This window comes from Nematostella vectensis, chromosome 2 (assembly GCF_932526225.1).
Source record: "Nematostella vectensis chromosome 2, jaNemVect1.1, whole genome shotgun sequence".
NCBI classification, from domain to species: Eukaryota; Metazoa; Cnidaria; class Anthozoa; order Actiniaria; family Edwardsiidae; genus Nematostella; species Nematostella vectensis.
In genome coordinates this window covers 10,532,662-10,546,404 of record NC_064035.1, presented here as the reverse complement: position 1 = coordinate 10,546,404, position 13,743 = coordinate 10,532,662, and the positions used below count along the sequence as shown (strand labels likewise).

Here is a 13,743-nt window from a genome sequence, read left to right as displayed (position 1 = left end):
TGGGTGTCTTTTAGCACAAGGTTTTGTTGTTTAGGCAAACAGCTTGTGGAATTTCGGCAAAAAAAGGGAAAAGCCCGATTGTTTGGCAAATATGAATGACACCACATTGTTAGCTCTCATATACACTCTTGCGCTCAAGGCGCACAACGATTGTTTCTCTATCACTATTAATGCGTTAAGCCGTACTTGAAAACAAAGATGTGATGCGCTTGTCAACCTACGAGCCCTGTTCTTGCGCGCGAAACGACTTGTTGACATCGTTGTTACAAGAATGGCGTCCGAGAGTTTTTTTTCCCATTGAATATATTCAACAACTTATACTGCTGATAGTACCTGTACTTTTCTCTTGTCAACGTAGAAACAAAATTATTTTACGTACCGCGTTTGGGGTGTTTCCGCTGTGTATATATCCCTGTATTTCTGGTAGTATCAGCCTAAGGACTTGCCGTTTTAGCTCCACCAGTCTGTTATTGCATTTTTCACACCATACTCCAGCTTGTACCATAGGCTGTTGCGGGTCTTGAGGGAGAAGCGGGGATGTCCCTCCCGACGGGCGCATCTCGGCCATCTACGAAAAATACCATCCACTCATTAATATATCTCTCTTCGACACGTTACCAAGTAAGGTTATTCCACGAAACTCCGCTCACGTTTTCGGACGGACATACGGCAACGTTTGCAGACATGGCTTTGTTTTGAGAACGCAAGCTATGTTTTTCACATCATCAGTGCTGAGGACTTCTTTAGGAAAACACGCATGCCTCTAATTGTGTAAAACATGTTGGTGAATTCTTAGCAGAGAAGTGCACTATAATTCTCACTAGAAACAGTGGATCACATCCCTAGCTGGTCCGATTCACTCTACAGCCCAGTCCGGTTGCTATCATACGTCAAGATGTCGTGTTATTCACGCTCAAGGTGATAAGGTTTCCGCGGTCCCTGACTCGAGACAGTATCAAACGTAACCCGACGCCGAAATACGCTAAGTCCACCGTTTGGCACGCTCTGAGGATTGGGTATCGACCAGAAGGTCACTCTCAGAGGTTATATCTCTCTTTGACGCAATTTTCAACAAGGTTTGCGTCCACTACGACACTAGACTGACCAACATCTTCAAGAAAACATACAATCCTAGCGATTTATTATACTCATCATCTTGAAAATTAAAAAGAAGTGTGATTGAGGGGGAGGAAAAGTCAACACGTTTCCGCCGTTAATGTGGCCACAATCATAGAGATTTTGTTTGATAAGACCGTCCGCAAATTCCGTGCAAGTTTGCAAAATTAGTAAACACGCGCGAGCAGGTACTCATTACACACGTCAACGCTTTAAATAAAACACGCGATTAACGACGAAACTTTAAGCTCGCGTAACGCCACTACATTTCCGTAAAGCATCCATAAGAAACGAATAAAATACTTAAAATCGTTAGCAAATTGAGGAAAGCGATCATAAAACGCCGACCGCAAATAGTGGGCGTGTTTCTATCGCAAAAAGTAATATCATGTATACAAGCTTTCAAATAGTGATAAATGAGTTGTAGTCCACATGAAATAACTACATGGTTCAGAACTTTGCTTGCGATCAGATCTGACTAAAGAACAGGGGCTAACACAAGCCGATTTTATCCAAGAGATTGCTTGTATTTGCAACTAGGTGTAGGACTAACAAGCTGACAGTCACACATTGAATATAACTAATATTGGCAAATATTTGTGCTCGGGCTTGCGGGGTGACCCTATCATCCCTATCATGCAGATTGTTATCACGAAAAATACGGCACAGACATTCAAAACAGAAGTAAAAAACACACGTGAGACTAATTTAAAGGTTGGGACGGCGATGATGATGATAAAGATTATAATGATGATGATAATAGAAGGTGGATATGACAATGAACTTGGTAATCAATTATGATGATGATGACGATGACGATGATTGTACTTCGAATAATGACGAAGAAGCTGATGATGATAAGGATAAACATTATGATGATGATGATGATATGATGATGATGATTGTGATAATGATGATGATGATGACTGTCAACGGTACTGGATGGCCCTGTGTTTCGCTTTTATTCTGATTGCGCTCACAAGTTAACTAAATACGAGACACCGCTGGCCTGCATTCCGTCCCGTCTTCTGACGTCAAAGGGGCCTTTGCGGTTAGCCTTTTGCGTTATCCTTTCGTAGACGGATTGTCTCCTTCGAAAGGCGATGAAGACCAACGCGTGTTATGCCCCTTAAATAGCTGTATCATCTGGCGCTGGAAGTTCGACTCTTAGGACTCTACGATTGAAATATCTCATTAAAGATCGGAGCTTTCTGATAAACACATACAAGAAGACTTCTACTAGCTATGATACCTCTAAACAAAATGCGTTAAAAACGGTAAAAGATCGACCAAGTAAACCATATGTATTAGCTGCAAGGATATATAACATCACTTAAAGACTTACATATAGCGGCAAGGAGCTACTAACGAGTAGTTCTAACACACAAAGCTCCCATTCATGGGGAAATCTAAAAACGACATACGTGAAAGTGCTCTTATTTTGAGTGCAAAGGTGTGTCGAATTCGTCCACCGGGGTCTAACCGCAAAGTTTTCAAGAATGGAGTTGCACTTATTCGGTAATGTTTCAAGTAGCAATGAAAGAGCTTTGCAGTCTTTACCTAATAAACCCAGAGGGTAAAAGGTAGCCCCCAAATCATAAAAGACCAAAATATATTGCTTCACATAATGCCTACTCGTGTAGTATGTCTCGGCTCTTTAGAAAAGAAAGATGTGTTTCCGTTCTGAAGGTTAAACGGGGAATCTCAAACTATGACTGAGACGAAATGTCAGCACTGAAAAGTAGCAAACTGGTGCATTGTGTTGATCCCAACGCAGACCAGAAGAACAAGCTGACAAAGCAGCATCTACTTGATCCTCTTTTAAAAATACAAATAGTGACAATACAAAGAGAAATAAAATCAACAACCAAAGGATTAATTTTAGATGAGAAACGACAAACAACTAAAAAACAATGAAGCATTGTAAAATATAAGAACGGATATAACTAACCTCCACAAGGCGTTGATAGCCGCAAATCCGATAATATTCATTTTGACTAATGACTCAAATCAAAAACGCATTTATTACATGCTCTAACGTTTTCAGGAGAAAGGAAAATCGTAAAGCAACAGGGTAATTCCAACGCAATGCCTGATCGAGATAGGAAACAAAAGGTCTTGTACAAGTACAGCGTAATAAGTATTTGAAAAAGGCCGCCGCCACGTAGCGATGTCATTAAACAAGGCACGTTGAAATGCACTTTTTTCATCGTTTTCTTTTTTATTTGGCCTAATTTGTTTGTACCATAACAGGCTGTTTCATAACAGACGAAAGATTCCCCTCCAATACACACTAAAACTAACAAAATGCATAAACTCTCTCCCTCTTCTACCTTCCATCCCAATGTGCTTAGATATATGACAGAAAAAAAGGGCTTTTATGTGCGCAGGGAGGGGGGGGGGGGGGAGGGGAACGATACAGAAACATTAAGAAAATATTGGCACAGCCACGCCTCTACTGGTCCCCAGTGTACAGGGTACATGTCCCCAGTGCCCCACTCCCTGCTACGGCCCTGTATTTTTCTCAAAGTTGAGTTCGTCTTACTTTCCATGGCGTATAACATTTTTCTGGAATTCAAAGAAGATACAAGATTCACTTTTTCAAGATTCTTTTTTAAAGATTCTTTTAAAGGTATTTTAATTGAATCGAAAGCAGTTTTTGGTAAATAAACATTATTCGTCTTCAGAAAATTAAAAAAAAAATATGCAGCGATGGATTGCGTGACATCTGACCCGGGTGGTCCGCTTAGCCCGCTCCTAGTCACGCACGCACACTAACGCATCCTAAGCAGATCCAAGCTCTTAGCAGCCTGGCCATATGACGGTTTGTTCTCATAGGAAGCAAGCGATAGCACAACAAAAGATCGATTCTCACTTAAATCCAAGCATAAAAGCAAGTTAAAGAGAATGTATGTGTTTGACGTTCTGGTTTTATTTTTCCCCTGGCCGTTTCGTCTTAGGTAAAACCAAATTATCTTCTCTTTTGTCATTTTGTCGGATTTACCCTGGTTCCAGAGCCTTGAACGTCTCTCTATGTAGTGGCCACTAAATAGAGAGACGTTCGAGGCTCTGGAACCAGGGTACGTCGGGTTATTCTAGAAAAAAAATGCTAAGTAATAATGGTAGAAGTCGGCCTAACTGTACTGGCCAAGCGAGCCTAAATGCATCATTAAAGAATTGCTGTTCAATCTTAAAGCCGCATTGTCACGAGTTTACTTCCGGAGGTCCGACGGAAACCTCAACCGTTAAAAAACAAAAGAATCTATTATAATCCGAGATATTTAACAGGCCATCCGCTCTAAAATATCAATCACATCCTCAAAGAAAATTCCAATAGACACACTGCTTTCCATATTTTTAAAATATTATTCGCGTTTTCCGTTAAAAATCATCGGAGATTTTTACGTAATCGACCGGAAGTAAACTGGTAACAATGCTGCTTTAATCTTCAGCAAAGAGACAAAAATCAGCTCGGCGAAAAAAGTCAATGATCAACCGCTGACCAAAAGTGACGTATCGTGATTGAAATGCGAGTTTAATTGCGCACATTAGTAGCGACATTCGACAGAAGAATCTCCCTTTCAGTAATCTAAAAGCATCAGTAAATAAAATATTTTCCGACTTACATTAGATAATTGAATGAAAAGTAAATTTCAAGTACGAGCGTAAGACAATTTCTCTTTCTATTTCATCTTCCCCAATTGATGAACCAACACAATTAAATATTTAAAAGCGACAAATTGGTACCCTGTAGATCCCACAGATTTCCATTTTAATAATGCGCCGAAACGCTGGGCTTGCATTTAGCCGTAAATCGCTTGCAAATAAATCAAGCGGGGAAATGTCGCTAAACACCCGTGCCACCTGTGACCTGAAGCGATAACTTCCATGATACAGCAGCATGCCTTGACAATATTGTGGCTACAAGAGTCTCAGGCCAACTTACGTTTAAATCCAATATCTATTCACCCTTTGTTTGCCTGTCTTGGCTTTTGACAGTTCTTCCATGAGGAATTTTTCAGCAAACAGACGCGCTGCACCCTTAATTAAAGTAAGACCGTAAAGTGAAGTAGAGAGAACCGTGCAAACATCTCATCACAGAGAGAACCTTTGTCTACTCGAGTTTTATTTCTTCGCCTTTCCTGTTTTTGACAAATAGAAAAGCCATAGCGCGGAACAGTGTGTGTTTAGACGTGGAAACTCATTAACATCCTGTTTCTAATTATTTTTCTATGAGACTGTCTTGGATCGTTAAGAGCTATGAGAATAGTGAAACAATCAACGATACAGTTAGGAATGGCACGGGTGCGCAAAAAAGGCATCAAGACGAAATTCATGTGCATGCCTGGTACTATTCTCACGAGTCTTTAGATAAGAAATGGGAACACTCAAGAGTGTGAAATGTTTCCGTCTTCTGTCACGCTCTGTATTACCCCTAAAAAGCAAATGCATACATTCGACCACGGGTTGACTTACTTTTTGACAAACGACGAAACTCGGTTAAACGCGACGCTCCATTTTCCGCGTGGAATTTCGGTCGCACAACTATAATGGACCAGGGACAGTTACCCCTTATCACCTAATCGCGAATTAACAGGCGTTTATCTGAATCAGGAGATAATCGACGAGTCTTAGATAGCTAGAGTCATTTTCATACTCTTCAACCTTTCTTGCTGCCATCTGCGCCATCACTTAATACTAGGGTAATACTTCTCGGGTCTTACTTGAGAAGGACTGAAAAACTTTGCCGGTTAATAAGTGACAGGTGGAGGGGAATTCCGCATAGGAATTAACCGTTCCCTGCTGACTTCTCTTTTTGTTGTCCCGTGGCGCGAATTTCGCAATGAAACCCAGTGCCGCCGCGTCGAAATAATCAAAACCAGCGCACCAGTGGGTTGTAGTAACTCAATTTGAATGGATGTCTACGTACTGTCTGAGTTAATAGCGCGTAGTTCCTGTATTATGATAAAAACTATTAAGAAGTCTATGTAGATCCGCTTCTCGAGTAAGACTTATTAATGTTTGAGATCGTGACAAGAGGATGGAGAATCCGTCTCTTAGTTAATGGGAAAATGGAATTAAGAGAAATGGCAGAAAATCTTATTGAACTTTTAATTGCAAGTGCTTGAAGCTGCAAAGAAAATGAGAATCCGATTTAAAAGCGTTGTTGAGGTTTGAAATTACTTTATTCTTTTCTGGTAATTAGAATGTCCAATAAAAAGGAGAAATATCAAAAGGGAATAATTGGCCGCAGATCAAGGGCAAGCCGCGCGAGCGCATACTGGGCTCAAGACAAAAAGGACTCGGACGGCTTGATTTACCCGACAATCGTCATGCAAACCAAGTGCTAGGACACTATCCATCATTCCGAGCAATGCGCTACAGCTAGCTGATGGCTAGACGAAAACAAAATGGATAACCTAACCACCAGCTGACTTGTGATTAGTTATCGAAATGCAAGGGGGTATCAGTACTTGATGCTCGACGTACCGCGAAGAGAGTTCCATGGTAGAGGTGCCATCAAAAGCAGAGTTAAAATATAGTGCGTTGGGGTTGCAAAGAGCAGAACACTGACATGATGCCGCATAATAATAAAAATCAGCAGTGCAAAATTATACAATTGCGCACACAAGAGAACCAAAGACAACAAAGAAATAACGATCATATCAACTTCGGGATTGAGAGCAAGTGAGGGCTCCTAAAAGTGGGGCCCTTTTTCAGATGTACTCTTTTACACTATTTAGGTGAACATTCAAGCACATTCGCGTAAAAACTAGAAAGTTAATTGCATCAAACATAACAAAGAGGGCAAACTTGGCACGTGGAAAATCAGACCAGCCATGTGTAAAAAAAAACTGAAAATGTATCTCGTCTAGTAATTAAAGATTTTCTGCCTCAAAACGTCTAAAACATAGGCTAAAACAACTAAATAAATAGACTAGAACTGAAAACGACATGGTCCGAGGTTTACCTAGGGCCTCAGAGGCCAATTACAGTTACATCATTGTTAGAACAGATTCCCCAAACCATAAAGTAATTATCTGAAGGTCACGCCCAAACTACAGCTCTTATCTCCAAGCCACAACATCACGCGATAAGTTGAGGAGGTCCATCTTGTGGCCCAAGAGAGATTATCACAGTCCGCACCCTTTCGAGATAAACTAGTCTCAAGAGGACTCATCAGACGCCCAGAGAGATAGCAGACCACAATGCCACACGCGCACCACCAGGGGAGGTAGTGTACTAGTGTGAGAGTATCGACACGCGTGACGAGGGTCTTGCGTGACGACTTACGTTACGGTGGGTTTTGGGTGACCATTGTGAGAGTATCGACACGCGTGACGAGGGTCTTGCGTGACGACTTACGTTACGGTGGGGTCTGGGTGACCATTGTGGAAGTATCGACACGCGTGACAGGGAACTTATGTGACGACTTCGCTCTACACTGTGAATTGCGTTACAATAAGGTGTGGATTGTTAATGTGTTTTTTTTTCACGATAAAACTTTAAAATTGCTTTTGTACTTGAGAATTGAGAGGCATGGCCTAAATTTCAAGGTTAGTTCAGTTGATTCGATAAAGGTTTCAATCGCATTTAGCTTATACACTCATTTTACGCTCACGCGCCGAGTCACGTTAAGCCGACTGACCGACTGACAGTACCGGAGACACTTAAAAAATCGTTAATATATAGATTTAGGCATTGCCTAAAGGCGGAGCCAGTGCATTTGTTTTCCAAATATTTTTCATAGTTTTTATGAATATGACAATAACAAAATAATGATAATAATACATTTTATGAATAATCATAAAAAATCATAACCATAATAAAGATCAGAATAAGAAAAAAGGTGCTTGTTTATTTTAATAAATGTCCAAATATAGAGGATTAATTTAATTAACATAAATAAATAATAATAAACATAAATAAATAATAATTAACATAAATAAATGAACAATAAAAGCTCCACTCAGACGTTTTCTATAAATGCTGTCCTGCTTTAGTTCCATTTTAGTTTGAATATTAGAATATTGAGTCATCACTTTTTTTTACAGATCTTTACCCATTTTTATAGTATTTATTTCTATATTTCCACCACCTATAAACAATAAAAGCAAAAAGGAAACAAAAATACAAACATGTTGAGAAAAGAAAATTTCAAATAACAATTTTACCATTTAACAATTTTATAATTTCTACCTCTGAATTTGTTATTTTATTATCTATCATAGACTTATTTGGAGAAAATCATTCATATAATTTTATGGCCACTAAAAACAATAAACACTCCGGTAATCTGTTGAGAATGGGTTGCCTTACAGGGGTGGTTTGATAATAAATAAACCGGCTTATCCAGTGCTTTTATCGAGAGCTATTTGCCAAAGACACGGCAGTATTAGTAAAAGTGCAGCACTTGATTTGATAGGTTTGATATTGCTGAAAAAGAGATAACTATTTTTCATTTCTTTTTATGTACTGCCAACTTCAGTGAATTTATGTACCTTTTTTTTCTATAAATTCATTTGTTTGATTAATTTCTAGGATTAGTGCAAACAAGTTGTTGAGGTAAAATAATCTAAAAAAAACTCTACGAAATAAAATTAAGTTTATAGAGTTACTTACGGTAATGGAAAACTACAGTTTTTACAAAACGATTGAAAACGATTTAAAAACGTACCGTATCATTCGATTCGAGTCGGCGAGAAACCAACAATAATAATCATACTTGTGCTGCTTTATTGCCTACGATTTCTCCGTCTTTAGACATGGGTCATTTTCTTTTTATTTTAGGCTTTTCTTAAACATGTGTTTATCTTCCAGTTCCCTCGCTATGTTGTGAATAGGTAGTGAAGTGTAATCGATCTTCCGCCGTATGATAACCAGTTTGTTGGAGCCGAAATTCGATAACAGACACAGAAAAAAATGTAGATTCTTCATAACTTGCGCGGGCAGGGCAGGCCGAAACCACAGAGCTCCCGCGCGATGACCAAAAAAACTCAGTCGCATAGTTATATACCATTTCTCTATACCTATGGGGCTCCGCTAATAGAGTATGAGACTTCGTACAAGAATCTATCGTATAGATTTCTGCTATTGTATTTTCAAATGTAAATAATAACAGAGAGACTGATCGACATTCATTTTAAAAGAACTATTGCAACTCTGAAGGTGGGTCTATTAACAATGGTTTAGTACATGGTCAAGTGGACCATCAACTTCAGGGAAATAGCACGGCGTTCATAGTCCGATCACACAACGCACTCACAAAACAGCATGTCCTCATTCACTAGACAAAACGACTGCTGAGTTTTTTTGTCAAACAATAAGTGATATCACACAAATAAAAAAATTAAGTCATGCAATGCATTCGTATTTCCCCGACACACGATTTGTATAAACTACCGCACAAAGCTATACGAACGCAAGTTCAGTGAAACTTTTATAAAGAACATAACGAAATAGAGCAAAGATGGTACAAGGATAATATAAAAGATCCATCAGAACAGTCTTACAGTTAGCTATTCACATTTCCATTTTGCTGGAATGTCAGGCTTTTTCTTTTAAAATCCTTCCTTATTCTAAAAAAAACATTTTTTCCGGCATTTCCCGACCTGTCTTAACATTACAAACGCCAACGATAGCGGCGTAATGCATTCCCAAAAGGAGAACACATTTACACTTTTACCGGTTGCTACAACAGAACCACTACCCATCAGGCTGTCCGTGCATGGTCACAGTCCGGATATCACTTACCGATCGCTTGGCGACTCGGGATGGATGGTGTCTGTAATAGTTCGGGTCTACCGGTATGCCGCGCGGGCGATGACCGCCTGCAACACAACACAACACACATCAGCAACACAACACACATCAGCCGGTACTAGGAATTAAACACCATTCAAAAAAGTACAATTACGGGGTTTAAAAAACAGCGAATTTTGTCTTAAAGGGAATATAGTGATTTAGAGGCAATGAATCCGTCGATCCGATAATACATCACCTTATTCCTGTAAACAAACATTCTCTGGCTCTCAACTAACTGTTACACGCTCGATTGATGTTCTTGCGATAAGAATTTCGCGCGAGTATTGAGCCATTGTGTTTTCAGTGTTAGCGCACAATAGTCTCGGTGCGCTATTCAATTCTGCTCTTTGGCGCTACCTAGTAATCATCCTTGACAAATGGCCGCTAGGGTTTCCTAGTAAAACTCACACGCATATCCTAATGATACGACAAAAGAGAACACAGATTTAGTGATAAGGGTACCACATACGAGGATAGTGTCTCGTACACTCATGGAGACATTCTACGGGCTCGATTGAGAACAGAAGTACAAAACCCCTACTCGCTGCTCTATGCGGAAGCAAATGTGCTAACGACGTGAACAGTGACTGTTCGAATGCCTGGTGAAGCCTTGACAGGCGCAAAAGGTGTTTTAGAAACAGCCCCAAAGGCTTGCACGAAACATTTGATTGTGGCTTATCGACCTAAGTTACGTCTATGCGCGTCATCATAACTTGAAAACTTGAAAACTTGAAAGCTCGCATAATGGTTAGTTCTCACTTGGACGCCTGCGCCAAGTGATTATTTACACTAATTATCAATTTCTTATTCACACGAAAAAACGAAGACTACTACTTGATTTTCTTGTTGTACGTTTTGGCCAGTTTTCACTTGTGTCGCCATTACGTTTAATTTAGTTTTCTGTCTTAAATGAGTGAAAACACTATTACAAAGAATAAAATAAATCTTGATGTCAGATCCAGATAACTTAGACCTGATAAAGTATAAACAAGGGAATTCAAAACTGATTATCACTCAATGTAGATTGACAACATTTACAATTGGATCGACTTGGTGATGACGGACCAACCCATATACGCCACGTAAGACCCGAATTACCATCCCCCGACATTGCAATCCTGTGGATACTATGTGGTACAACATTGCAGCGACCAGGAAGGGGCATGCATAGTGTTTTTTTCCTGTTGCCTTCTCATTACGCGAAATACCTATATGAGGTGGGGGCATAACACTACACCCAGCGGATGTTCGTAAAAACAGAGTCTCTCAACAAAGAAGAGTTGTATTGAAAGCCTTCTTGTACTCGTCACAAAAACTACAAAAGTTACAAAACCGGTTTCCTGCTTAAATTACAATGGCAAAACACACAAGGGCGATCTTTAAAATAATGCTCCCGTATACATAAACTACTTTTGCGAGAAAAGGAATAACCCCCATTTGGGATCTACTCTTCATGGAATAGTGTTCAGAGACTTATTAGGATCGGCAAAAAAGCTTTCAGAGCTGTACAAACAATAACAAAGGAGGCAATAGCGTATTACATTAGTGGCTTTTCCAACTTTATACAGAGAAAAGTACAAATTTGAAGTCATTTACAAATTGTTTTTCCAAAGGACGGTGAGTTTGGTATTTCAATTATAATTAGAGCAAACACATTTGTTCACTAATCAAACAACATATAATCTTTCAAAATCGATATACGGTGAAGAAGGCATTTCTGTGACTAAAATTGCAAGGACTCCCGAATATTCAAATGAGCTAAAAAAACAAAACAGCTTACCCTATGATCTTGTCCAAATTTCGACCTCTAAACTTCTGAAATCGGACGGGCACAACAGGAAAAATAAAATATTTGCACAATCCATTTATTGGATGATGTGTAAACTCTTCCGAGCTCTATGCGGATTATTCTAGCCCTAAATCCCGAATGCTTCAGATTCGCCGAAACCCTTCACAATGTGGAAAAAGACAAGGTATTTGTGTAGATAATGCTTACCTCTGTAAACGGAGCTATGCATGTGGGTTGATGGCTTAGTATAAACTTGTTAAAATTCGTAAAGAGCGCTTTTTCATAGTTTGCTTTCAAAGTTTAGCAGTGTTCCTTAGTACGAAGCTTTTAGTCATCCCCAGGGACCACTTCTTAGTATGCTTAGCTTATTTGTATAGAGAGATTAAAAGTGCTGTGAATTCAAAATAACTGTAATAATGCGTAAGGACTGGGTGCATAAACAAGACCCTAACCCTACGCCTCGGGTTTAATAATATACAACATCTATTTGTATAGGATAACCTTCACAAACAATTATTACAATATTTTTTTTCCCTTTTATTAAGCAACTCTCTCGGTATTCTCGGCAAAAATAGCGTTTACAGTTCAAGTACATAATGGATTTCCGTGTGATTAGGTCCCTTTGCCCCCCTCCCCCGTAAAGAGAATCATGTAATTGCCGTCAAACACCTGTACGTCGCTCACGCATGAATCCTCCGTCACCTTGACACGAATCTCTCGTATGACAAGAAGAGTAAATCAAAACACGATTCTCCGGGCTGATAATAATAAAGCTAGCATTGAGCACTCTAAACACTTCCGCATAACAGAAAAATTTCAAAATTGTTGCATTCTGTGGGGCTTTTTATTTCTTTTATGAAAACAAAATAAAATAAATTCCTGTTCCTGGTGCGCATGCGCTCTTTTGTTCGCGCCACCATCTACTGAGCCTCAATCTGGTGCGCGAATGAACACAGTCGAAATGATAAAACAAGCTGTTTTACGTAGTTTCCCTACATCCATCGATATAAGTCGATAAATGATCAAAATGTTTGCACAGCAGATTGAAAAATCCTATTCAAAACAAAACCCACCCTTACATAACAATTTGGATAAATAGGTTGTTTTTATCAACATGACTTTTAAATGAAAGGTAAAGCTAATTCTTTGGTATCACTAAAATTTTAGGTTCAACAGTTTTTTATTGTTCTTAGCATATCTATCTATAATATATAGATTTAGGCATTGCCTAAAAGCGGAGCTCTAAACGACCAAATCTTTGTTATTAATTTTCGCTTAATAATTTTAAAAATATTATTATAGAACACTTGTTTTTGTACTCTCTGTTTGGAAATATTTCCTCACACCGACTATAATTTCTATTATGTGCAAACAAAGTGCAAATATGTTTTAAACTTTTATGAGCAGCAGCAGGGTTATCCATTCTCTAAGAAAATGAACATATAACAAGATTTGTAGGGTTGAACACCATCAGCTATAATGACGAAATATGAACTTATGGTAAATAATACGACATATATAGTTTTGTCCTAAGAATGGCTTAAAAATCGTAGTCATAAAAGTGTTTCCTATGTCAACCGATACAAAATAAATTGGAGGCATGTGATCTTTTTTTTCCTATAGGCTCAGTGGGTAATAAGCTTGCTAGCAAGACATGGAACTAGGTAAAACACGATTCCCTGTGGAATCGTGTTTATAATATATAATCTATATTATATATATATATATATATATATTATATTATATTATATATATTATATTATACTATATTATATATATATAATTATATAATCTGCATAATCTGTCATGGCGGCCAGCCACGGCCTCGAGGGCTCTCTAACTTTGGAAAGCCTACGCAAACTATGGAAGGACGAACTCCTGAAGGATGTTCGAAATGAAGTTAAAGTTGCTGTTATACAACTTAAAGAAGAAATGAATTTATTTCGCAAGAAAATCGATGAAATCGAGGCATCTCAAAAATTTCTTGCAAGTCAATACGATAAAGTCCTGAGTAATTTACAAGGTACCAACCG

The 13,743-nt window shown here is 38.8% G+C and overlaps 1 protein-coding gene and 1 long non-coding RNA gene across 13 annotated transcripts in view; one reads left to right on the top strand and one right to left on the bottom strand.

Moving 5' to 3' along the window:
• The window catches only part of LOC5521283 (kinesin-like protein KIF26B), a 49,919-nt gene that overhangs the window by 18,785 nt on the left and 17,391 nt on the right, over positions 1-13,743 (bottom strand). For 7 of the 12 annotated variants that reach the window (XM_032366408.2, XM_032366399.2, XM_032366400.2 and 4 more), the window contains exons 2-3: positions 9,871-9,947; positions 380-568 (exon numbers count right to left, since the gene is read on the bottom strand). In XM_032366408.2, the coding sequence (XP_032222299.2) occupies positions 380-568 (189 nt within the window). In that variant the 5' untranslated portion in view covers positions 9,871-9,947. Of the gene's footprint in view, positions 1-379; positions 569-650; positions 1,143-5,592; positions 5,958-9,870; positions 9,948-10,117; positions 10,335-11,701; positions 11,737-11,917; positions 12,066-13,743 lie in introns of those variants that run through there. The other 5 variants (XM_048722286.1, XM_032366401.2, XM_032366406.2 and 2 more) reach the window with 5 other exon arrangements.
• Positions 4,912-7,067, top strand: LOC116604273. Its single transcript, XR_004290981.2, has 2 exons — positions 4,912-5,464; positions 6,323-7,067. It is a non-coding gene; the product is annotated as an uncharacterized LOC116604273 (long non-coding RNA).